This window comes from Papio anubis, chromosome 17 (assembly GCF_008728515.1).
Source record: "Papio anubis isolate 15944 chromosome 17, Panubis1.0, whole genome shotgun sequence".
NCBI lineage: Eukaryota > Metazoa > Chordata > Mammalia > Primates > Cercopithecidae > Papio > Papio anubis.
Genome location: NC_044992.1, coordinates 59,532,983 through 59,559,993, shown reverse-complemented (window position 1 = coordinate 59,559,993; position 27,011 = coordinate 59,532,983). Strand labels below are relative to the sequence as shown.

Below are 27,011 nucleotides of genomic sequence, written 5' to 3'. Positions count from 1 at the left end.
CTGGGGGAGCTGTAAAAATCCCAATGCCGGCGGGGGGAGTGGCTCGTGCCTGTAATCCCAGCACTTTGGGAGGCTGAGGCGAGTGGATCATGAGGTCAGGTGATCGAGACCATCCTGGCTAATACGGTGAAACCCTGTCTCTACTAAAAATACAAAAAAAAAAGAAAAAAAAAAATTAGCCGGGCGTGGTGGCGGGCGCCTGTAGTCCTAGCTACTCAGAAGGCTAAGGCGGGAGAATAGCGTGAACCCGGAAGGTGGAGCTTGCAGTGAGCCGCGATCATGCCATGCACTCCAGCCTGGGAGATACAGTGAGACTCTGTCTCAAAAAAAAAAAAAAAAAAAAAAGGAATTCCAATGCCTCCCCACCTCAGACAAATGAAATCAGAATCTCCAGGGCTGGGACCGCAGCATCAGTGATGGCTAAAGCTTCCCAGGTGTTTTTTTTTTTGGGGGGGACAAGGAGACTTGCTGTGTTGCCCATGCTGGAGTGCAGTGGCATGATCTCGGCTCACTGAAACCTTCGCCTCCCGGGTTCAAACAATTCTGCCTCAGCCTCCCTAGTAGCTGGGATTACAGGCATATGCACCATCATACCCAGCTAATTTTTGTATTTTTAGTAGAGACGAGGTTTCAACACGTTGGACAGGCTGATCTCGAACTCCTGAGCTCAAGCCATCCTCCCTCCTCGGCCTCCCAAAGTGCTGGGATTAAGGGTGTGAGCCACCCCACCTGGCCCTGGTGATTTTAATAGGCAGCTGTGACTGAGAACTGCTGGTCTAGATCTTCACAGGGCTGGGGACGGCATAGCCAATGTCTCCTAAGGGAACATATCAGGTTCAGCCTCAGGGTAGACTCTCAAACTTCTCACACGCCCAGCTGGAGAATTCCGTGTTCTGGAAGGGAGTGTTCTGTCCTTCATGCTCATTGACTGGTTTAGACCAGCCTGCACCCAGGACCTGTTAAATAAAAATCCCAGGGGGCTGGGACCCAGGCATGAGTTGTTAAAACTTCTCAGGTGGGTCCAATGTGCAGGCAAGGCTGGGAAGCACCACTTTAAATGGTGCCTGCTTTGTTTGGAAGAGGAAGTAAAGTAGCAAGGCTGCCCCCATTAACCCCATTGAACACCAGTAACCTGGCAGCCGTCACCACATGAGCAGCCTCTCGTTCAGCTGAACCAGGCAGTGCTAAGCACGGACTCTTCTAGGTCTAGATTTATGGCCTTGGACAAACAACAGAACCTTACCTTGGCATGGTGCCGTCCTCCCTAGCACTAAGGAAGGCCCAAATAATTCTCCTAAGTATGTGCATAAAATAAATGGGCCTCAATTTAAGACAACTTCCCCACTGCATCCTGGTTAATGTAATCACAGTTTGCAGGTTTTCACAATCATACGTATACTGGTTTTATTTTTAACAAGGAAGAGAAGATATTTATATCTACTCATACTGCCACTATTTTTTTCTTACTAGATACTGGGTCGCGTCAAAAAATTACTTATATGGTAATTGATAATAGGATAACAACATGTACTCAATTCAACCACTATCATCAATATGACTATCAGTAGCCTCTTTCAATTTAATTATTGCTTCTTATCGTCATCAATTTCATTAAATTTTTGGCAGGTACGGGAGGAAACAGTGCAGATAGCAGTATGAAGGATGGTAGCTGAATGATAAGAGTGTACACCCAGAAAGTGCAAAGAAATGAACTGAGTTTATTAAATAGTTTGGAAATGCGGTGAGACAAGAGAATTATCCACTACTGCAGTGCTTTCCTTAGCAACTCTGCCTCCCACCAAAAGCTCCACACTCAACCCAGGACAGAAAAAGAGCACATCAGCATATGCCTTGGCTTAAAACACCAGTTCTGAATCCCCGGCTAGATAAAGCTAGCATTTGGTAATTAAAGAATTGTTCGATAAATATATATTTCTCATGTTCAGATTTTGAAGTATTAACAAGTATGAATGGAAATGGATGCAGCCCTCCTTTTCTTCTTTTCTTTTCTTTTTTTTTTTTTTATTTTTTGAGACAGAGTTTCACTCTTGTTGCCCAGGCTGGAGTGCAGTGGCACGATCTCTGCTCACTGCAACCTCTGCCTTCTGGGTTCAAGCAATTCTCCTGCCTCAGCCTCCCGAGTAGATGGGATTACAGGTGCACGCCACCATGCCCTGCTAATTTCTCTATTTTTAGTAGAGATGGGGTTTTGCCATGCTGGCCAGGCTGGTCTCAAACTCCTGACCTCAGGTATCCACCCACCTCAGCCTCCCAAAGTGCTGGGATTTCAGGTGTGAGCCACCGCACCTGGCTGCAACCCTCCTTTTTTGCCTCTCTGGGATCAACGTTGAACCTGCTGAACAGCAATTGCTGCTGAATATGTAAATTAGAGGAGGGCAAATTGGCAAAGAAGTTTACCAAAGTGAGGCTGGGCTGTGTGGTCCAATGGCCTCAGGAGCAAGACCTGGGGTCCGTGGAGCAGAGTCAAGCAGAGCCTGGGGGGGGGGCAGGAGGTGGGAACTGGGCCAAAAACACATTTAGGGCCTCTTCAATGTAACAAGATGGCAGGACTGGGGCTTGGGCAAGTTGGGTGCCATGACAGGGAGACAAGGAGCAGGTCCCCTGGGCAGTTCCAGAGTCCACAGGCTGGGGAGAGGTAGGCAAGCTGGGCTACAACAGCTGAGATTTCTCCTAGAGAAAGCAAACTGTATCCAAGGACCGCTCGGAGTGAACAGGTGATCGGTGCTTCTCTTGCAGGCCAGCCTAAGTCTCAAAGGGGCCTGGCCCTTGGCGTGGGCCTGGATCCTGATTGTAAGGTGGATAACTTGTTATTTTAAATTCCTAGGAGGGTAGTCAAAAAACCTTAGCACCTGCCAAAAAAGGGATATATAATAATATATAATCACCATATGAATTCTGGGGACTATTTGAACTGGGCAGAGGATAAACCAGATTACAGTGGTCCCACCAATCTATAGCGATCATAGTGAGCCCACGTGTCCCCTCTGTGCCTCTTTTTTATTTCTAGGTGTCACTGTGTCACCCAGGCTGGAGTGCAGAGGTGCTAACATGGTTCACTGCAGACTTGACCTCTTGGGCTCAAGCGATTCTCCCACCGCAGCCTCCCAAGTAGGGAGCTGGGACCACAGGTGTGCGTGCCACCACGCCTGGCTAATTTTTTAATTTTGCAGAGATGGGGTTTCCCCATGTTGCCCAGGCTGGTCTCAAACTCCTGACCTCAGGTGATCCGTCCACCATGGCCTCCCAGAGTGCTGGGATTACAGGTGTGAGCCATAGCGCCTGGCCTCTCTATACCTTTTCAAATGGAGAGTTGTTTTGAATGAACTCATGGAGACAGAGACACAGAGAAAAAGAGAGAAAGCAAGGAAATTTGTTTGGAAAGACTAAAAGATATTTAAAAATTTTTTTTCCAGCCAGGCATGGTGGCTCACGCCTATAATCCCAGCACTTTGGGAGGTCAAGACAGGCAGATTGCTTTAGTCCAGGAGTTTGAGACTAGCCTAGGCAACATGGTGCAATCCCATCTCTAAAAAAACACAAAAATTAGCTGGGCATGGTCGTGTGTGCCTGTAGCCCCAGCTACTCAGCGGGGCTGAGGTGGGAGGATTGCTGGAGCCCAGGAGGTGGAGGTTGCAGTGACCCGAGATCGTGCTACTGCACTCCAGCCTGGGTGACAGAGCGAGACCCTGTCTCATAAAGAAACAAAAAAATTCCCCCATATTTTCATATTATGCCAGGAAAAGCAATTCAGGCAACTGAACTTTATTATCCTTTTCATGAGAGTCCACAGCTACACGAAAATAGTCAAGCTTACTTCAATATCCAGTGACCAGGTTTAAAGAAGTACACTGAAATATGGAAGGTGGTACAGCCAGGAAAAATCATTATGGGGAAGCATACCTCATGGCATGTTAAAAATAACATACTTTATGATTCAATTCAGGAGGAATTGGTTACAAAATAAATTTGTCCATAATCTGCAACATGAACCAAATCACTAACAGAAGTCATCTCTAAATTGTGGGACTGCTATTGGTTTTTCCTTTCTTTTTTCGATACTTTCTTTTTGCATTTTCCAAGTTTGAATAGCCATGTATTAACTTTTTTTTTTTTTTGAGACAGAGTCTCGCTCTGTTGACAGGCTGGAGTGCAGTGGTGCAATCTGGGCTCACTGCAACCTCTGCCTCCCAGGCTCAAGTGATTTTCCTGCCTCGCCCTCCTGAGTAACTGGGACTACAGGCATGTGCCACCACGCCCGGCTAATTTTTTGTATTTTTAGTAGAGATGGGGTTTGCCATGTTGCCCAGGCTGGTCTTGAACTCCTGAGCTCGGACAATCCGCCTTGGCCTCCCAACATGCTAGGATTACAGGTGTGAGCCACCGCGCCTGGCCTGCTTTCTAATCAGAAAAAAAAATCACTATTTTATAAGGATTCAAGTTTAAACACAGTGTGACACTGTTTTAGACATGGTGGTTTTGATGAAGTTGGCCAGCAATGCACCTGTGATTTCGGCCTGTGACAGGAAAATGGCCCTGAACATTCCCCTTTGGGCTGCCACTTCAAGGAGACACTAATGATGGGGTTCCTGAACACAGTGGTAGGACAGTACTTTTGCCAGCTGTATACTCTCCTCTAGGAAGTTCCATGAACTCTGGGGAAGCCCTGAAGCTTCCAGATCCAGGTTCTTCCTTTCAATGGGTCCTGAGGGAACCCACAGCCTAATCCCATGTGAGGCTTTTGGTAGGTCAAAACAGTCACCCCCAAAGAAAAGAGAACTTAGAAATGTACTGCCCCAACAGAAAGAGCCTGGGGGTAAAAGCCAGGTCAGAAGATGGGTTTTAACCAACACTAATAAGCAAAATACTTGGCTGAAATTTAGTAAAAGTCAGAATGCCTCAGGAGGTAAATATTTTGTGGGGGTAGCACCAGATTTTAAGGTAGGATGTGTGGGTGTATACAAATACCACATGTGTGTAAGTAAGCATATATGCAGTATGTACACATACATCTGATTCTATTTCCTTTTCTTTCTTTCTTTTTTTTTTTTTTTGAGATGGAGTCTCGCTCTGTGGCCCAGGCTGGAGTGTAGTGGCACAACCTCAGCTCACTGTAACCTCTGCCTCCCAGGTTCAAGCAATTCTCCTGCCTCAGCCTCCCAAGTAGCTGGGATTACCTGCGTGCCCCATCACACCCAGCTAATTTTTCTATTTTTAGTCGAGACAGGGTTTTGCCATGTTGGCCAGGCTGGTCTTGAACTCCTGATCTTAGGTGATCTGCCTGCCTCAGCCTCCCAGAGTGCTGGGATTACAGGCATGAGCCACTGCACTGGGCCTGTATTTCCTTTTCTGTTCACACATATCTGACTATATTTCCTTTTCTGTGCACACATATATTTGATTGCATTCCCTTTTTCAAGTAAATATGAATAGGCGTTGAGAAGATATGTACTCTGTCCAATGATCAGAAACCAAATCTTGAAGTTCCTAGTACCCTGTCGTCCTCTCCACCTCCACGACAGTCACCCCAGTCAGAGGCTTCTGCTCAGAGGCCCATGGAAAGCACATAAACATGAGAAAGAAAAGCTAGACAACAAAAGAATTCCAGGGAAAAGTCCCAGGGAAATAACCCTCAGAAGCCAAAGGCCAGAGCATCTCTGCGGTCCCAGGCACAGGTCCCACTGCTGGCCCTGGTCACAGAGGAGCTGTGAGAAGTGCTGCAATTTTCAGAGCCCAAGAGGTGAGCACGGCATGGAAGGAGGGGCTACTCACACTGTCGTTGCTTCCTTTGTTGTCCTCATACTTGGTTTCTATATGAATGGAGAATTTCGGCAGAAAGGAACACTGTGGGAGAAAAGCAAACTTCCATTAGCATGACATTTTTTCTCTCTTCCTATATTCAGCAGAGCTTCTGAATACTTCCTGGCCATTTGGTTGGGAGCACCGCACCAGAGCAGAAATGTTAAGATACTAAGTGAATATCCAAATTCAGACAAAGGAAAGCACCTTTAGGACCACGAACACAGTTTCATCCAGACAGAGGTCAGGCCACAGAGAATAACCAGCAATAGAGGGCAAGTCCCTGAAGAGGGCATTTCCAAAAGGAATATGTTCTGTGACTCCTAGCGTAAGCTTTAGAAAAGCAAACCCCTAAATCACACCAGTGCCAGTTTTGGGGAGTTTACCTTTGGGGAGCAGCTGCCATTGCTGGATTCCTGGGGACCCAGCCTTAATCTTTATATAAATGCTCATATAACATTAGCAAGGGGATATAGTAGAACTTTAAAATCATAGATTATTGAAGTCAGACAGACCTGGCTTTTATTTTTAATTTTTAAAACATAAATTTATTTTTAAAGTAAAATAAAAAATTTTTTAAAAATTTTATTTGAAAATTAAAATTTAATTTTTAATTTTTAAATTTTATTATTTTTTAATGTTTTGAGACAGGGTCTTTCTCTGTCGCCCAGGCTGGAGTGCAGTGGCGCGATCTGGGCTCACTGTAACCTCCACCTCCCAGGTTCAAGTGATTCTCATGCCTTAGTCTCCCATGTAGCCCGACTAATATTTATATTTTTAGTAGAGATAGGGTTTCTCCATGTTAGCCAGGCTGGTCTCGAACTCCTGAGCTCAAAAGATCTGCCTGCCTTGGCCTCCCATAGTGCTGGGATTACAGGTGTGAGCCACCATGTCCAGCCTTCTTTTTCTTTTTCTTTTTGAGAGAGTCTTGCTTTGTCACCCAGGCTGGAGTGCAGTGGTGTGATCACAGCTCACTGTAACCTTGACCTATGGGCTCAAGCGATCCTCCCGCCTCGGCCTCCCAGGTAGCTGGGACTACAGGTGTGTGCCACCATGCCTGGCTAATTTAAAAAAATTTTTTTTTTTTGTAGAGGCAAGGATCTCTCTATGTTGCCCAGGCTGGTCTTGAATTCCTGGCGTTACGCAATTGTCCCGCCTGCCTCCGGCCGAGACCTGGATTTTAATATGTAATTTGGATAAGTCATTTAACTTATCTGAACCCCAACAGAGTTAAAACAGGAATAATAATTATTACCTAAGAGCAACACTGTGAGGGTTAAATATTATAAAATGATGTTTTAAAAATGTATAGTTAAAGAATGCATTCAGCAGACAGCATCCATGGGTAGACCCCCCTCTTTGCCCACGTGAGGGAGAGAAACCCCAAATGCAACCCAGCCCTACGGCCCCAGTCTCGCTGAGTCAAGTTCTATGCATTCAGTAGATGTGAAGGGTTAAGGTGGCTTGAGAAGAGAATTTTGATGGATGTCGGTGTAACCACGCTCTGACTAGCACTAAGCTGGGCATTAACTTTCTTGGCCACCAGAGATAGGATTGATGGCTAATGGGCACAATGACCCAGCAACTGCATTGGGATCTGTGGGTGTTGGGGAAACCAGACTTGGGCTGATAGCATTACAGTAACAACAGGCTGGATCTCTTATACATATTCCTGGCACTCATATACTGTCTATACCAGACACTGCTACAAATGCTCTGATGTGCTCACTCATTTATTCCTGGCAACAACCCCATGAAGGAGGTACTATTACTATGCCCCCTGCTTTAAAGATGAGGAGATGCAGGTACAGAGAGGGTAAGTAAATGGCCTACAGTCATGCAGCCAGGTGGCCTGGTCCCACTGTCCATACTCTTCACCATACTGAGTGGTTCTCAAAGAGGAGTTTCTGGACCAGTTCCAGCAGCCCAGAATTGTTAGAAATGCAAATACTTGGCCAGGCACGGTGGCTCATGCCTGTAATCCCAGCACTTTGGGAGACCAAGGCGGGCATATCACCTGAGGTCAGGGGTTTGAGACCAGCCTGGCCAACATGGTGAAACCCCGTCTTTACTAAAAATACAAGAATTAGCCGGGTGTGGTGGTGCACCCCCTGTAATTCCAGCTACTTGGGAGGCCAAGGCATGAGAATCGCTTGAACTTGGGAGGTGGAGGTTGCAGTGAGCTGAGATCGCGCCATTGCACTCCAGCCTGGGCAACAGAGCGAGACTCCAACTCAAAAAAAAAAAAAAAAAAAAAGAAAAGAAATGCAAATTATTCAGCAGACCAACTAAATCAGAAACTCTGGAGGTGGGGTTCAGCAATCTGTTTACCAAGCCCTCCAGTGTATGCTGAGGCATGCTCAAACTGGAAAACCACCTGACTATAGCACACACATGCTTCAGCCGCACAATGACCATGCTCCCCTTTTAGCCCGGCTGAGATCCCTGGTGGCACCCGCACAAGAAGGCAGAGGCCTGGGATGTGCCATCGATAATTCTCCTGACATCACATGCCAGGGCGCGTTCAGCACGCATCTGTCTTAATCTGAGTGAAACAAGCCATCTGAACTGTGACTAAGGAAACATGGGAACAATCAATCCCAGTAATTGCCTTTATGGAGAACGAGGCCCTGCGATTATTCATTAACACCTTCTCTGCTGTCTCCTCTCAAACTTCTCACTCCATAACCGCCGCCCTCACACCCGGGTCCAGGTAGCACCAAGGAGCAGCTGCTCATCTTAAATGAAGACGCTGGAGGACTCGGAGCCCCACAGCAGACATGGGAACGTGGGGGGATGCCCTGGCTGAGACCCTCTTAGACATGACAAGCCTTTAGGTAAATCGATTTTGTATTTATGTCCCATAATTCACATGAGAGTCAATCCAAGGAGTGGAGAGAGCACAGAGTTGGGGAGCATGGGTGCGGGTCTCGGTGCACCGGAGTGAAACACTGTGAGGAGTTTTTACCCACTGAACCTCTAAACCACTTAGCTAGCCTAACACATGAATCTTAGCATTTGCATATTAAACCCAATTATGAAATGCAAAACTCCCACGCAAATTAGCAGATGTTATTTTTGAGTGGGGACTTTGGTTATTTTCATATCAGAATGGCAACCTTGCCACGAGGCTGGGAGCGCACCTGGCTTCAGCAGGGTGGCCGGGGAACGGCTCCTGGTAACTCCAAGTGGGTCAGCACTTTCTCCTTCAGCAGGTGGTTGGGGCTGATACTCCCCTTGGGATGTCTGAGGACTCGCTCTCAGAGCCCTGGGGTGTGCGGGTGTCTTGAGTTAAAATCAGAATTATCTGTGGCTCTGGGCTTCTTCAGTGCTGTCACTGAAATCTCTCTGGGGAGATGTCCGTGTTAAGATAACCTTCTGCTTCCCCCATGCAGGGTGGTTTCTCCAAAAATCCAGCCCACTAATCCTAGCGGAAGCTCAGCCTTAAAGCGAGGTCTCTGATTTCTTCCCGATTGGCTCCCTGTTAGATCTCACCCACTGATCTATCCTAAATCCCTTCCCCTCTCAAGGTCCCCTGCCTGGCTTCACCCTTCTCCCCTCTGCCTCGCAGCTGATCACTTTTTTGAGTCATAGTTTAATGAGGACACGAACCGCATGATAGAAACACTGACACATCCCTTTCCTCCATTACAAATCTGCTTATTTCTTTAAGTTTCTTATTCTTTGTGAGTCAGAGAAAGATATATCCTCCTCTTTTTCAGTGGAGAAATATTATAATGAAAAGCACTGAGACATTAGAGCCAGCTCACTTGGGCTCAAATCCAAGATGTATTAACCCGGGCAAGTTATTTCACTATTCTCAGCCCCAGCTGCTCCAGGTGGAAAATGGAGACAATCCTTCTCCACTCTGTAGGAGTGTTCGGAAGATCAATGAGATCACACAGCTAAACCCCAGCACAGTGACTGGCACATAGTAGGTGCACAGCACAAATGATTTGTAAGCTTTTCTCCAGAACCTTGTTTCATTGATTACTTGCATCTTCTCCCTGCTTCCTTCCCGCAGCCTAAAAATACAATGAAAAGTGTCATAGTCTTACAAAATAAATAAGCACAAAGTTCCCTTGATTCTATTTCTTCCCCCATCTATAATCAATTCCATCTCTCTCTCTGTCTTCATAAAAAAACTTATTAAAAGAGTAGTCAGTGGCCTGGCGTGGTGGCTCACGCCTGTAATCCCAGCACTTTGGGAAGCCGAGGTGGGTGGATCACCTGAGGTCAGGAGTTCAAGACCAGCCTGGCCAACACGGTGAGACCCCATCTCTACAAAAATACAAAAATTAGCCAAGCGTGATGGCAGGTGCCTGTAATCCCAGCTACTCAGGAGGCTGAGTAGGGAGAATTGCTGGAACCCAGGAGGCGGGGGTTGTAGTGAGCCAAGGTTGTACCACTGCACTCCAGCCCGGGTGACAGAGCAAGGCTCCCTCTCAAAAAAAAAAAAAAAAAAAAAGAAAAAAAAAGAATATTCAATTTCAGTGCTTCCTGTCTACTTTTTTCCACCTCCCACCTGATCATCAAAGGATTTTCAAACCAGCATCACTCTTCCATGTGCACCCTGGAGACCTCTCTAGGCTGCAATACGGCTGAGCAAGTTCTCCATCCTGAGCAGCAGTTCAGCCTTCTCTTCCCTCCTCCACTCCTTCCCTGCAGGAGATCCCTCAGGTCCTACCCTACCTACAGCCTCTTTTCTTGATCCAAACCCTCTCCCCTGGTGATCTTATCTGCTTCTGACTTTTCGTGATTTTTTTTGGCAGATGCCTCCCAAATCAACATTTCAAATTCCAACTCCTCTCACATTTCCAGGTGCCCACTGGCTATCCCCAACAATCGCCCTACAGGTTCCTTAAACTTGAAAGGACTGGACTGAATGTGAATGTTCTCCCTCACTGTACTGGTACCCTAGAGTTATTGCAGCCAATTCCACAAACTGGGTGGCTTAAAACAGCAGCAATTCATTCTCTCACAGTTCTGGAGGCCAGAAGCCTGAGACCAAGGTGTTGGCAGAGCCACACTCCCTCTGAAGACTCTGGGAGACAATCTGTCCTTGTCTCTTCCAGCTGTTGGTGGCCCCGGTAGTGGGTGCATCACTCCAGTCTCTGCCTCCGTCTTCACATCTCCTTCTTCCCTCTGGGTCTCTGTGCTCTCTTCTCTTCTTACAAGGACACCAGTCATTGGATTTGAGCCCACCCTAAATCTAGGTCCACTCCCCCTTCCCTGGAAAACTTCTTGCTGCCAGGCTTTTTTTTTTTTTTTTTGGCCCATGGTACTCTCAGCCCAAAATTTCTTTCCTAGATCTTACTCAAAGACCATCTGAAGTACCACTTTGGAATGATTATCCCACGCATGTGGCAGTATTCCGTTTGTCCCTTTATCGCAGCACGTATCTCCTTTGTCACCATTACCATTAGCTATATGTGTCCCAGGCTCACCAACCAGGTGGTAAGCTCACCCTCTAACAGGAGGGTGCCCCCCCAACACCAGCACCACTAGGAATGGTGCACGTCAAAGTTGCCCCCCTTTTTCTTTACCCCCCTTCTTTACCCAGCTTCTTCGGGTGTTAAAGCATCTCCTTTGGTTTAGGTTTTGTTCGAATAATGTTTTCTGTAACCAAGACTTTTGCTTCCATTAGGAATATACCATCTAACCTAGTCATTCTCAACGTCAACGGGGAGAGGGGGACCCCACCTCCCAACCCTGGACTTTTTCTCAAAATGTGTGCTGTTCCCTAAAGATCCTGATAAACATCCTTGAGTGGAGGAATTCTGTATCACCGAGGGATCTGTCAGGAGTGTGGGCATGGAAAAAATGTTGGGAACCCTGATGTAACACACCTGAACTTGCTCCAAGAAGAGAGACACTAGGGTTGTCAGCCACTGGCTAAAACAGGAAGATGTCTCAGGGCTTCTGAAGCATCCAGTGCTCTCTAAGGAACAGTCGTTTGGAAATGCTGAATGTTGACAGTCCCATTTGGACCACAGCCTATGAAGGAAAGACTGAAAAACCCACTGCAGACAGAATTCTGAGATAGCCTCCAGAGTCCCGGCCACTGGTGCACACATCCTGTGTCATCCTTCCCCTCGGGTGTGAGCAGGACCCGGGGATATGACGGGTTGTCACTCCCTTGGTTGCCCCCTAGAACCTTCAGAGGGAGCATAGCCTTTGATTGACAGCAAAAAGACAAGACAGTCAGTCACTCCTCAGACTCTGTCTCAGTATACAAGACTTCACTTGAGAAAAAGCAGAGATTCTGTAGCTGGCTTTGAAGTTGTGAGATAGCCACGTGGATAGGACCCAAGGGAGGTCTACTGGGAACTGAGAGTGACAGCTGGAGGAGAGCCAGCTAGAAAACACGATTTCCGTCCTACAACCACGAGGAATGAGTCCTGCCAACCACCAGTGGGCATGGAAGAGGACCCCGCATCTCTGGTGAAACTAGAACCTTGGCTGGTGCCTTGATTTTCCACCTGGGGAGTCCCTGGGCCAAAGACCCAGCGAGCCTGGGTTCCAACTCCTGACCCATGGAAACTGCAAGATGACAAACTTGTGTTATTTTTCTTCTCTTTTCTTTTTTGAGACAGAGCCTCATTCCGTTGCCCAGGCTTGAATGCAGTGGTGTGATCATAGCTCAGCTCGCCGTAGCCTTGACCTCCTGGACTTAAGCAATCCTCCCGCCTCAGCCTCCTGAACAGCTGGGACTACAGGCATGCACCACCATACCCAGCTAATTTTTTTTATTTTTAGTAGAGATGAGCTCTCACTGTGTTGACCAAGTTGGTCTCAAACTCCTGAGCTCAAGCGATCCTCCAAACTCGGCCTCCTAAAGTGCTGGTATTATAGGCATGAGCCATTGCACCCAGCCACTTGTGTTGTTTTAAGTTGCTAAATTTGTGGGAGATTTGTTACACAGCAAGAGAAAACCAACACAACACCCAGCCTGCTGGCTGCCTTCTTCCAAATTGCCCATCTGGCTTTCATCTGTGTAAAGCATCACTGACTTTGAGGTTCAAGCATGTGCAAGGGAAGGGGGAATTGGTGCTTTTTCTGACTTAGTAGTTCCACCTATGATGTCACCTGCTTTGTCAATCAATGGCCACTGCTTATTGCCCAGGGTGGTATTTACTAGTAACTGATGTCAGCAAGCTTGTCATTATCTGGTGTCCAGATGCAGCAGCAGGCACCTAACCCACAGAGAGGGAGCATGGTGATTTAGTAGAAAAAAAAAAAAAATACAGGTGTTTAGAGGAAAACAGACTTCAGTTCAAACCCCAGCTTCTTTTCCAACAAACTGTGTGACTTGGGGCAAATTGCCGAACCCCTCTGAGCTTCAGTTTCCTCATCTATCGAATGGAGACAATCACAACCTCAAAGCTGTGGGGTGAGAATGAAAAGAGATAATGAATGTCCAGGGCCAAGCAGCACCTGGCAGGTGCTGGAGAGATGTTGGTCCACTCCACTGTACACTCCTAGGCAATGTGGACGAGAAAGCTGAGCTGGGGTCAAAGGCAGATCCTCCACTATGAAGACGCAAGGATGCAGAGGCTTCCGGAAAGGCACCCATAGGACACCTGACGGCTCCTGCCCATGGCAAGGAAGGTGGCCAAACCACAGAGCAGATCTGGGCTCTTCCAGACTCACTCTGAATCCCTGACCTGCTCTGCTGCTGAGGAAATGTCACCACGTGTCCCAGGCTCCATCCTTGGCAGCCCTTTCTTCTGGGCAGGTGCCCCTTCCACTGGTCTCTTCTCTGAGCTTTCCCTTGGCCCCCTGCTGACTTCATGCAGGGAACAAAAACTCTACCAGGATCTCTGTGAACTCTTTTCTTTCCTAGATCTAAAGGGCGCACCTCTGCTGGCTCACTCTGCCCAACTGCCAAAACCAAGGCTCAAAGAAGTTAAGAAACAGAAGCATAAAACAGAAGTTGGGAACCCTTGAGGCCACAGAGATGACTCTGCTTACAGGCAGAGGGGGAGGCACAAAAGCACTCCTGTCCCCGGAGCCTGGGGGAAATCAGTGAGTCATTTCTGTCCCTCTCCACCTCTTCTTCCTCCTCTGGGCTCACTCCAGGTCTGGAATCCTCTTTCTCATGAAAAATCTTTTCTTTTTTATCTCTCTTCCTCTTCTCGACTAAAGGCACAGCTTGGCAGGGAGAATAAAGCAGAGAAAGAATCATAGAAAATATTCACTTAATGGCATCCAGTGTTTATTTTGCCCCAACCCCCTAAAAACAGGAGCAGTGTTAGGAAGAAGTCAGGGAATCAAGGCAGGAGCTTGCCTATCATCTCATCTTTGATTTTCTAGCTTAGATCCACCTAAGCCAGAGGAATCTTACAGGTGTTGCTGCCATCTGCTCCCTGCCATGACCCTCTTCCTTTTATCTGGTGTCTAAGCATCTATAATTGGCCTTCCAAACCCAGTGGAATCCACCAGGATGAACCTCTTATTGAAAAGTGATATTCTGGTACCTGTAAAACCTCCAGCACCTAAAACTCAATGTGCAGAAAAGTGATGGTGGAATTTAAATGCATCTGCTTGTAGCTTTTGGAAGTGATGGGGGGATCTGCAATGGGGAAGAACGCCTGAAAAGACAAGTCAGGTATCTGGGTCTCTGTAAGAATAATTTCCAGACACAAGCCCTCCCAGGTTCAGTGTCGGGAAATGAAAACAGCATATGCAAAATGCACGGCAGAGCTGAATTTCCAATTCACTACAGACATGCTTTGGAAAACATGAAAGAGCTATTTTTGGTCCAGTGATTGATTAGGGTTGCTATGGCAATAAGAAACACTTACAGGAACAAAATGAAATATAAGCAAACCGAAGTCTTAAAGAGAAAGGGTCAGACACATTGGGGATTTCACAGTCAGTTTCTGGGTGGTGCTGGCAGCCCTGACTGCTGTCTCTGCACCTGCAAACGGAGAGAGATGATGGTGGCTGCAGAGAACGGGGGCCCTGGGGATGGGTCTGAGGCCCTCTAGGGCACTGTACTGCAGAAGCAAGAAGTGCAAAACTTCTCGAAGAATATGCACCACTCACTTTGAAGATTGTCATTATGGTCATCAAAGGATACTGTATTTCCACAGCACCTAGCCTGTAGCAAAAATGTAAGTTAAAAGGTATTAATCCTACCCTATCCCACTTTACAATGTAAAATAAAAATAAAAATATTCTCTATGACAGTGTATTTCTAAGACCTACTTAATGATGCCTCATTTGTTGGGCTTGTTAAAAACAGATTCCAGGCCTCTCTCCTGATGCCTTGCTTTCAGTAAGTTGGTAGATTCTGGGAGCCCACCCCACCCGAACTCAGGAGCTGTTTCCCCCTTTTCCCTAAAAAATATAGCTTTACTATTCAAGAGACAGAGGCAGGAGGATCACTTGAGCCCAGGAGTTTGAGGTTGCAGTGAGCTATGATTACACTACTGCATTCCAGCCTGGGTGACAGAGCAAGATCCCATCTCTGAAAAAGTAAAATAAAATAAATTAAAAAAAGCTTTATTCACATACCATATAATTCACCAATTTGCAGTATACAAGTTAATGGTGTTTAGTATATTCAGAGTTATACAACCATTATGACAATCTAATTTTAGAACATTTCCATTACCTCCCAAAGAAGCCCTGTATCCATCAGCAGTCACGTCCCCATTCCTGCCTACCTGCAACACCACATTGTATGCAACCCCTCATCTCCTCTGTCTCTAAGATTTGTCTATTCTATACATTTCCTATAAATGGAAGTGTATCATATGTGGTCTTTTGTTCCTGGCTTCTTTCCCTTAGCAGGTTTTCAAGGCTCATTCATGTTCTAGCATGTATGGGTACTCCATTCCTTTTTCTGGCCAAATAATAGTCCACTGTATGGACATACCACCTTTGATTTCTCCATTTATCAGTTGATGAACATTTGTTTCTATTTTTTGGCTACTATGAACAATACTGCCACAGGTATTCTTGTGCAAGTTTTTGTGTGGATATATGTCTTCATTTCTTTCTTTCTTTCTTTTGAAATGGAGTCTTACTCTGTTGCCCAGGCTGGAGTACAGTGGCATGATCTTGGCTCATTGCAACTTCTGCCCCCTGGGTTAAAGCAATTCTCCTGCCTCAGCCTCCAGATTAGCTGGGATTACAGGAACCTGCCACCACACCTGGCTAATTTTTGTATTTTTAGTAGAGATGGGGTTTCGTCATGTTGGTCAGGCTGGTCTTGAACTCCTGACCTCGTGATCCACCCACCTTGGCCTCCCAAAGTGCTGGGATTACAGGTATGAGCCACCGCGCCCAGCCATGTTTTCATTTCTCTAGAGTGTATACCTAGTGTAGAATTGCTGATCATACTGTAACTCTATGTTTAACCTTCTGAAGAACTTCCAGACGGCTACCCCATTCCAAAGTGGCTGCACCCTTGTACATTCTCATGAGCAGTGTAGGAGAGTTCCAATTTCTCCACCTCCTTGATAGTACTTCTTGTTGCCCAGGCTTTTTTTTTTTTTTTTTTTTTTTTTTTTTTTTTGAGACGGAGTCTCGCTCTGTCACCCAGGCTGGAGTGCAGTGGTGCGATTTTGGCTCACTGCAAGCTCTGCCTCCCGGGTTCACGCCATTCTCCTGCCTCAGCCTCCCTAGTAGCTGGGACTACAGGCACCTGCCACCACGCCCAGCTAATTTTTTGTGTTTTTAGTAGAGACGGGGTTTCACCATGTTAGCCAGGATGGTCTCGATTTCCTGACCTCGTGATCCGCCTGCCTCCGCCTCCCAAAGTGCTGGGATTACAGGCGTGAGTCACTGCGCCCGGCCTGCCCAGGTATTTCTTAACCCTGGGAGGTTCTGGGATACCTTTGGGTCAAAATGACAATCCAAAGGAGACATGGCCAACATTCCACACGTCCAGTCAGGGACAGACACAACCCAATACTGAGGTTATAATGACAACAGTGTTATACCATCCTTCCTGTTAACAGGCACTGGTCCAAGATTTGACACATATCAGTTCATCCATTAACTCATTAGCCCTCATACATCCCCATTTTACAGATGAAGAAACAAAGGCACGGAAACGTCCAACAGTGTGCTCCAAGTCACACAACAAACGTGTAGGGCAGATGGGATTCAAGCCAGGCTGTCTGGCTCTGACATGCATGCTTGTGATTTCATGCTGACTGCTGAGTATCAGGAAATCATGGAAGTGCTTCCGGGGAAGCAGAGGTTGAAAGCACAGGCTTTGCTTCTCAGTATGTGCTGTGGCCACTAACAGCAGAGAAAATATGTGTGTGTGAATCTGTCATAGGATAGACGTGCCTTGCTTTAAACAATCCCAAATCAGGAAAACCAGGAGTTACTCAAAAGATATATTTGGGAAATAATTATTTCAATATATCATTCAATAATTATTCATTGAATAATTATTTTCAATGAAAAATTGAATAAAAAATATGAATTTCTATACTAATAGAAGTCAAAGTTCACCAGTAGAAGGCTGGGTAAGTACACTGTGATCGACTCTAAAACCGTTAAAAAAGCAAAGTGTAAAACAGGATAGCCCCATTTTTGTAAAAAGAAAATGAAAGTAGACTAGTATCCACACTGAAAAACATGGAAAAACTAGTACACACATCGAAAAACATGGAAAACTAGTATACACACTGAAAAACATGGAAACAAGTACACACACCAAAAAAAAAAAAAAAAAGGAAAAACTAGTATACACACTGAAAAACATGGAAACAAGTATACACACCAAAAAAAGTGGAAAAACTAGTATACATACCGAAAAACATGGAAAATGAATATACACACCAAAAACCACGGAAAATGAATATACATGCCGAAAAACATGGAAAACTAGTATACACACTGAAAAACATGGAAAACTTGTATGCACACTGAAAAACACAGCAAACGAGTATACACACCGAAAAACATGGCAAACGAGTATACACACCGAAAAATATGGAAAAACTAGTATCCACACCGAAAAACATGGGAAAACATTCTCATGGCGAGTAGTGGAAATTATGAAGTTCTTTTATTTTCTGTGGTATAGATTTTTTATAATGCTTGGATGTTACAATAAATGTCTACTACTTTAGTAAGCAGAAAAAATTTAAACCCAATTTTAAAATGAGTGAATACATCAATGGCATCCCAGAGTAACTATATTATCTTAAAGGAAGTCACAAGGTTTTCCAAACATTCTTATAATTTAATCTACTCTAACTTAAAGAGGAGTATGTTATAAAGAACACTGTGATGGTTAATTTTAGGAATCAACTTAACTAGATTAAGGAATACCTAGAAGCCTAGTAGAGCTTCATTTTGGGTGTGTCTGTGAGGGTGTTTCCAGAGATTGGCATGTGAGTTGGCATGCACTATGTGAGGAAGATCCATCCTCGATGTGGGTGGGCACCATCCAACCTGCTGAGGGGCTGGAGAGGACAAACACAGAGGAAAGGCGAATGTATGGATCTATCTGCTGGAGTGGGGACATACTCCCCTCCTCCTGTCCTTGCACAACTCCAGGCTCCTCAGCCTTTGGACTCCAGGACCTACACTCGTGGCTCCCATGGTTCTAAGCCTTCTGACTTGGACTCAGCCACACTACTGGCACCCCAGGGTCTCCAACTTGCAGGTGGGCTGTTGTGGTACTTCTCAGCCTCCCTAATCACGTGAGCCAATTTCCCTACCAAATTCCCTCTAATCCATCCATCCATCCATCCATCCATCCATCCATCCATCCATCCAATCTACCTATCTAATCTGTCTTTTTATCTAATCTGTTTACCTATCTATCTATCCATCTATCTGTTAATATCCATCCATCCAATCTACCTATCTAATCAATCCATTTATGAATATCTATCATCTATCCATCCATCTACCTAATCTAGCTATCTAATCTATCCATCTCTCTGTTAATATCCATCCATCCATCCATCCATCCATCCATCCATCCATCCATCAAATCTACCTATCTAATCAATCCATCTATCTATTAATATCTATCATCTATCTATCCATCCATCTACCTAATCTAGCTATCTATCTATCCATCTCTCTTATCTATTAACATCTATCGATCATCTATCTATTCATCCATCTATCTAATCTATGTATCTAATCTATCTATATAATCTGTCTACCTATCTATCTATCCATACACCCATCTCTCCCTCTCCCCACATCCCCCCCCACCACTGGTTCTGTCTCTCTGGAGAACCTTGACTAATATAAGCACCACTAAGTGGAGGGAGGAGGTGCAAATCTGTTAAGTTTGGGAACTGCTGCTTCAAGTGGTTCCTGTCTCACATACATCACACTTATTCATGGTCTTTAGAATAGGGCAAGAGCTGAAAGATGTTACCGTTCGGTAGTTTTCAAACCATTTAAACTGGCATCAGAGTTCTTTCCTTAAATAAAATATTAGGGACAGAATGGCCACTGAGACCTGTCCATGGAATCTCCTGGACCTACAGAAGGACAGTTTGAAAACCACTCATTGAGAAGAACCCTCAGCCCAGTAACTCAGCACTTTATTCCTGTTCACCAGCTCAAATTCTTCCTTGTCTGAAAGCAGCACTTTACAAGGGGCCTAGCATCAAGAAAGTTAAATGGAAGAGTTGAGGAGCTGGCTTGGAGTTGATGAAGTATTTATAGGCTTTTAAAAGATAATTTCCTTTTAGCTTTTATCTGGAATTCAATGCATTCTTCTCTTGCCATCTTGTTCTGACAGTATGCAAAACGTGTTCCCTGCTATCCACGAGCACGAAACTCTATACAGACCTGACTTTCTCTCTAATGGAGTTCCCCTGTGGATGACATCGATTCTCTGGTACTGTGTTCTATGTTATCACAGTAACTGCGCTGCAAGGCCTCACTGGGAATTGCAACTTGGGATGGGATCATTAATACAACTAGATTTGCAAGTGTTTCCTCTCTTCACCAACAGGAGACTCACATCCAGAATGTTCCATAGTGCTAATGAGGGCAGGCAGAGAGTTTAGGGTTTATTTATCTTCTAGGACTCTGGGGCTGGAGTTACTGGAAAATAAATGAGAGAAGTCTGTGTTGCTTGAAAAGTAGAAGAAAGTGGACGATAAATGTGTATACAGACAGTTGGTAGACACCTAGATCTTAAAATACCTTTCAGCTTCCTTTATTTATTAAAAAATTTTTATCCCCCCGTTTTGATAGAAATTTTAACCCATGTTTGGAAGGCAAAATATAAACGTCTCTTTCATGCATGGAAGATCTTTAATACACACATCTATTTCAAAAAGGTAAATGTCTGACGGCACCCTCTACTCAGAACCTTAGTTATCATACAGGCAAAGATGCAAAGGAAATAAGGGGAGATATTTGAGCTCCCTTCGCCCTTCTGGCTTCTGAGGGCTATGTATGACTTTAGATACAGATAAGGTGGGTGGTAATGGTGACAGCGTAGTTGGAGAAAAAAATCGCAAAGAAGAGAGTTCCAGAAAAGTGAGAAGAGGAACTCAAGTGGAGAAAAAAAGTAGAATTTTAAAGGAAAAAGGAAAGGAAGAAAAGGAATTGCATGTAAATAATAAAAATGAGGATGATTCAGAGTGACTTCCTAAATACATGCTGCATAGGAAGAAAAATGTGGCCAAGAGGAATGGTGGGACCTGAAAGAGACGTGGAGGAGGGTGAGAGGAAGGGATTGTGTGGAAGGCAGAGCTTCGAAACACAGCCGGAAAACAGCTGCTTGTATTCCAGCCACAGCACGGAAATGCACGCAGGCCTCTCTGCTGCTCCTCATCAGCCCGCACCCTACACAGAGGCTTCTGTTCATTCATTATTTCATTCACTCATGGATCCTCGTCCCATCCTCTGACATGCTGAGTAATAGCAACTCACTAGGAAAGCAAGGCCAGAAGGGAGACAGAGCCGAAGACATGAATGAAACCATGTTTTCTGAATGGGGGATGGTTTGCTATTTGCCTGCACTTCTAGGATAATCACGCAGGGAAACGAAATTCAGGCTCATACGATCTAGGGCTGGACTTGTCAAGGCAGAAATAAGCAGAGGATGCTCATGAATACCGATACCCACATACCATAATGGAAGACAAGAATGTAAAGAGACAGGGAGACCACATCAAATAAGAAGAATTGCATGTAAATAACAGAGATAGGGCCAGGTGCAGTGGTTCACACCTGTAATCCCAGCACTTTGGGAGGCTGAGGCAGGAAGATTGCTTGAGCCCAGGAGTTTGAAATTAGCCTGGGCAACATAGCGAAACCCTGTCTCTATTTTATAATTAAAAATAATAATAACAGAGATGGGAATGGATCAGTGTGACTTCCCAAATACAGGTGAGCATATGGCCAGGTAGGAAACTTTCAGATCGCAAGCCTTCTCTGTTAAAAATGGTTAAGAATCATCCCTCTTCATCAACCTGGCAAATTCTCACTTAAGAAAATAGTATCGGCCGGGCACGGTGGCTCACGCCTGTAATCCCAGCACTTTCGGAGGCTGAGGTGGGCGGATCACGAGGTCAGGAGATCGAGACCACCCTGGCTAACACGGTGAAACCCTGTCTCTACTAAAAATACAAAAAATTAGCCAGGCGTGGTGGCAGGCGCCTGTAGTCCCAGCCACTCAGCTGAGGCAGGAGAATGGCGTGAACCTGGGAAGTGGAGTTTGCAGTGAGCCAAGATCACACCACTGCACTCCAGCCTGGGCGACAGAGCAAAACTCCATCTCAGAAAAAAAAAAAAAAAAGAAAGAAAAAAGAAAATAGTATCAATGTTTAAAATTCTGAACTGAAAAGATGTATCAACATTTGTCTAGACAGTAAAGAAATACACACTATTGTGTAGGTCATAGTATCTTACTGATCAAAAAGATCAAAGACCTCAGGGCAATTTGGCATTCCTTTTTTTTTTCTTTTTTTTTTTTGAGACAGAGTCTTACACTGTCACCCAGGCTGGAGTGCAATGGTGAGATCTCTGCTCACTGCAACCTCTGCATCCCAGGTTCAAGTGATTCTCCTGCCTCAGCCTCAGGAGTAGCTGGGATTACAGGCACATGCCATCACGCCCAGCTAATTTTTGTATTTTTAGTAGAGACGGTGTTTCACCATGTTGGCCAGGCTTGTCTTGAACTCCTGACCTCAAGTGATCCACCCGCCTCAGCCTCCCAGAGTGCTGAGATTATAGGCGTGAGCCACCACTACCGGCCTTTGCATTCACTTTAATCCCTGAAATATACTATGTTAGTATACCCATAGTCATACTGTTTTATTTTTACAGAAAGAAATCTGCCCACAAAATCTTTCCAGTTGTATTCTGCAGATCTCAACAACTGAACTGAACACAACTCCACAGACATTTGTAAACGGCAGAAGGGAAATCAAATTTTTCAGTACTGCCAAGTGGAAAATAAACAACAAAGAAGAAAAGGAGAGTTTCTTAGTAAAATCTTCTACCGAACATTCCCTTAAACAACTCTGTTTTCTCTGTTGATTGCCCTCTGCAAAGTCATTTCAAGTGGTGTTAAAAAAATGCAAACAATTTTAAAATGTTATGTTGTGTTACGGTCGAGCCATGTGTTCTATCACCTGCTCTCTCCCCTCAAAATGGCCGAGTTAATTTTCTCTGAAGTCCAAAGAAGAGCTTGGGAACAGCTAGAGCAAATGGAAATGGGATAATCTGAACAAACAAAACTGGCTGTTCCAAAGCTCCTGCTTCACCAGGCACTAATTGGGTTGCCGAGATGTAGAGACAAGCTCTGGTCCCACACAAGGGCAGCGGTACATCTGCGAATAGGCTGGTTTGCAAGTGGCTCACCCGTACAACCAGTTCATTTTCTTTCTGTCTTTTTTTTTTTTTTTTTTTTTTTGAGACGGAGTCTCGCTCTGTTGCCCAGGCTGGAGTGCAGTGGTGTGATCTCGGCTCACTGCAAGCTCCGCCTCCTGGGTACACGCCATTCTCCTGCCTCAGCCTCCCGAGTAGTTGGGACTACAGGTGCCTACCACCACGCCCAGCTAATTTCTTTTTTTGTATTTTTAGTAGAGACGGGGTTTCACCGTGTTAGCCAGGATGGTCTCAATCTCCTGACCTCGTGATCCACCCGCCTTGGCCTCCCAAAGTGCTGGGATTACAGGTGTGAGCCACCACGCCCAGCCACAACCAGTTCATTTTCTAAATGGAAACAAATCCAAATGCACAAACCCACTGCCATCCCAACGTACTGCTGACTTTGCTGTGTGGTTGAACAGAACTGACTTTGCTTGAAAAGGAACTTATGGGTTCTGTGTCACCTGATTCTAAAAATAAAACACTTCCATTACTGTTGGGCATTCTTCAAAAAACTTCGGTATCTGAGTAATAGTCATCTGCAGGCAACACATTAGCTCACTGAAATTTAGAAGAAAACACAACATTTACTGAAATAGAATTGATCCACTGCCATAGCTAGTGGGCACATAATGGCTCTGACCTGAAGAGAAGTTTCTGGAACGCCTCTAAGTCTTAAAAGATTGGCCTTGCAAAATCCAAGATCCCTTGGACAAATAAGCTTGGGAAATGTTGCATGCCACAGCTCCCTTTGGAGATTCACAATGTACATTAGAATAGGAAAGGCTCTGAGAAGTCCTGTAATTATAAAATCTGTTTAGCTCTGTATAGCTCATCCCTTACTTAATTGGCTGTGCACCATCTTAAATGGTAGTTATAAATGGTTCTAGACTGCTTCCATCTAAATTCTCTAGAACTGTGAAGATTTTTTAGCTCGGTCGTTCTGGCTCTATTATGACACCGGTCTCACATAATCTTCTTTGTTTTTGGGTTTTTTTGTTTGTTTGTTTTTTGTTTTTGCAACAGGGTCGCGCTTGGTCACCCAAGCTGGAGTGCAGTGGCATGATCCTGGCTCACTGCAACCTCCACTTCCTGGGTTCAAGGTCAGCCTCCTGAGGAGCTGGGATTACAGGCATGTATCACCATGCACAGCTAATTTTTGTATTTTTAGTAGAGACAAGGTTTCGCCATGTTGGCCAGGCTGGTCTCAAACTCCTAACCTCAAGTGATCCGCCTATCCCGGCCTCCCGAAATGCTGGGATTACTGGCATGAACCACTACACCTGGCCTTACTGTCATCTTCTCTGTAAGGGTCCTTTTCAGGCCCGTGCCTAATTGCTGCCTTGTTCATCAGTGCCCCAAACTGGAGGACTGTTTCTTTGGCCTGGTCCCTAAAAAAAGGATACTTCCCTTTGTCTAAAAAAAATTATGTACTGCACTAGACATCCAAGGTTAATTGTGATACATAGATAAAAGTTATTTCCTAACCTACTAACTCCTGATCCCATGGCCTCCAAGAAGGGACTCTTAGGGACTTTCACCCTCTTAGCTTACATCGTAGATGAGATAGCCAGATTTTTTTTCTTTAATTTCCTTCTAAACAAGCCCAATCCTAGAGGTCTGTTATAATAAACATAATCTTCCCTGGACTTGTCCCTGTGTTCCTAGTTATGGAATACAGTGGTTTGTACTGCCCCTTGGCTGGGACTCAGGGGAAGGTGAGGGGAAGAAAGGCTTAAGAAGGGAGACAGGGGCCGGACGCGGTGCCTCAAGCCTGTAATCCCACTATTTTGGGAGGCCGAGACGGGCGGATTACGAGGTCAGGAGATCGAGACCATCCTGGCTAACACGGTGAAACCCCATCTCTACTAAAAAGTACAAAAAAACTAGCCGGGCGAGGTGGCGGGCACCTGTAGTCCCAGCTACTTGGGAGGCTGAGGCAGGAGAATGGCGTAAACCCGGGAGGCGGAGCTTGCAGTGAGCTGAGATCCGGCCACTGCACTCCAGCCTGGGTGACAGAGCGAGACTCCGTCTCAAAAAAAAAAAAGGGAGACAGGGCTTGTGAGGAATGGGGGTCACTGGTCTCTAAACACAGCATCCATCAGCTCTTTGGATTACTAGGGGAGCTTGATAAGGCCCAGACTGTGAGTGCAATTCCTATCCCAGACAGTTTAGTGGCTTTCAGAAAAATACCTCAATCCCCCCATAGCCAGTCCTGGGCAGATAACCTGGGTTCACCTGGGGTGACCGATGTCAGACTCTCAGCTGCGAGCAGGCTTTCCTCTCTTTCTTGGCTCTTCCAAACCAGCCCTGAGTAATCTGTCTCTCACAGTGGCTCAATACGATTTGAGGTTCTCATTAAAGAGTCATTTCAGCCTCCCTGGTCTGTTACAGTTTTATTTTTCCACCTCTTTCATCTAAATAATTTAAAATGTTGCATAACATTGACGACCCACCTGCTTTTGCTTCTGTCATTTTAATTAACACAAAGGTGCATCCCATTTCTCCTCTTTTGTGGATTCTTATTAAGAGAGATGCTGGTGGAGAGGGTTGGTCATGGCAGCAAAATAAATAAACCAACTGTATACTCTAGGTCCCCGCTATCAATTTCCTATAACTTAAGTTTTCAAATTCCTGCGAACAAGAGGAAAATCCTTTGTTCTTCATTAGTACCAAGGCTGAATTGATACTGCTGATTTATGCTCATCTAAAAGAGCAGACTGTTTGGTTTTTTGTGTGTGTGTGTGTGTGTGTTTTATTTTTATTTTTATTTTTTTTAGCTCTAGAAAAACAAAATCAACTCCTTTGGAAGGCAGCCAGTCTCCTCAGGCATCTTTCTTTGCAGACTTTACCAACTTCTGAAGAACCTACCAGTTTGGAAGAACTGGTTGAAGGTCTGTCCTCTGTGAAACTGTCATTGCGTTGTTCTTTGTTTACTGTATAATTAAGACTTTTTTTTTCCCCCCCATAAGCAAGCTAAAGATGTTTTTCCCACTTCCTGGGCAAATGGCATTTCCACATAATTCTAAACACATGCAGTCACTCACAGTGATGAAAAAGCTCTTATGTCTTGATAATTGTGATAGTGCTGAAGCCCTAGATGACTCTAAATAGGTTTCCTTGCCCGGGCTTTGTCACGAATGAGGGCAGCATGAGGTCTGAGTAACAGGCTAAACAGTCAGATATGAGACCTAGGGGATCCTAGTATAGACATCCTCGTGCTCTAGACTAATGCCTTCTGAGAAGACATTGGTTTGGAGGTTTTCGAGCCCTTGAGGCTGCCTCTCTGAGGAAGGGAAGGGCACCGTGATCCTAGCTGGGGCTCTGACTTTGGGGAAGTTTTGCTTTGGGGCACAGAACAGGAACTATGGAGCTTGGGAAAGACAGCAAGAAGAAGTATTTAGGATTAAAGGATCAGGGGATAAAGAGCACAATTCAAAAGCATCTAAAACAGGAAAAAAGACTAAGGCAATTGAAAGCATCTGTCATAAATCCTGGGTGCAGACTCTGCAGTCAGAGTCAAGGGTGGGTTCTGCCACCAGGGCTGTCGTGGGCAGAGAGCGTGAGAACACGGCTGAATCTGAGTCAAGAGGTGGCAGCTTCAAACCGCACATTGCAGGCCCAGAGGAGTGCACTAGAGTCAGAGAGAAAAATCCGGATCCCCTGGTCACCAGGGAGATGGAAAGAAAAGCTGTCCTATATTTGGGATGGAAAATAAAAGTGAACTAGCCAGGAACAATGTGACCTCCTCACAGAGAATTAAATCTAGACCTTGACCTGACACTGAAAGTACCACGACCTGCCCTCCATATGTCCAGGTGGCCAGGATCCACCTCTATCACTTGCCCACTGGGCCTGGAAGGAGCATGCTATGAGCCGAACTGTGTCTCCCCCAAATTCCTATGTTGAATTCGTAATCCCCAATGCAATGGGGTTTGGAGGTGGGATTTTGGGACCTAATCAGGTAGGGATGAGGTCACAAGGGTGGGGTCCTCATGATGGGATTAGCGCCCTTCAAAGAAGAGACCAGAGAACTTGCTCTGTCTCTGCCATGTGAGGGCATAGCAAGAAGATGGCCACGTGCTTACCAGGAAGACAGCCCTCACCAGGAACCCAGTCGGCCAGCACTTTCAGCCTCTGCAACTGTGAGAAATAAATGTCTGCTGCTTAAGCTCCCAGTCTGTGGTGTTTCATTAGAGCAACATGAGCTAAGACAGAACAGGCCTCTGCAGTGGGAGTTGTACTGTCCCTTCAGGTCCAGCCCAAATGCGACCTTCTCTGAGAAACCTCCTCATATTTCTCCCTGGCAGAATCCCTCTCCCCTTCCTACAATCCTCTGTTGGCACTTCAACTCTAACACTTAC

At 45.5% G+C, this 27,011-nt stretch overlaps 1 protein-coding gene across 8 annotated transcripts in view; it reads right to left on the bottom strand.

Moving 5' to 3' along the window:
* Nucleotides 1-27,011, bottom strand: part of PITPNC1 (phosphatidylinositol transfer protein cytoplasmic 1) — a 318,834-nt gene that overhangs the window by 111,410 nt on the left and 180,413 nt on the right. For all 8 annotated transcript variants that reach the window (XM_021929335.2, XM_021929336.2, XM_003913328.4 and 5 more), the window contains one exon: nt 5,791-5,862. In XM_021929335.2, the coding sequence (XP_021785027.1) occupies nt 5,791-5,862 (72 nt within the window). The remainder of the gene's footprint in view (nt 1-5,790; nt 5,863-27,011) is intronic.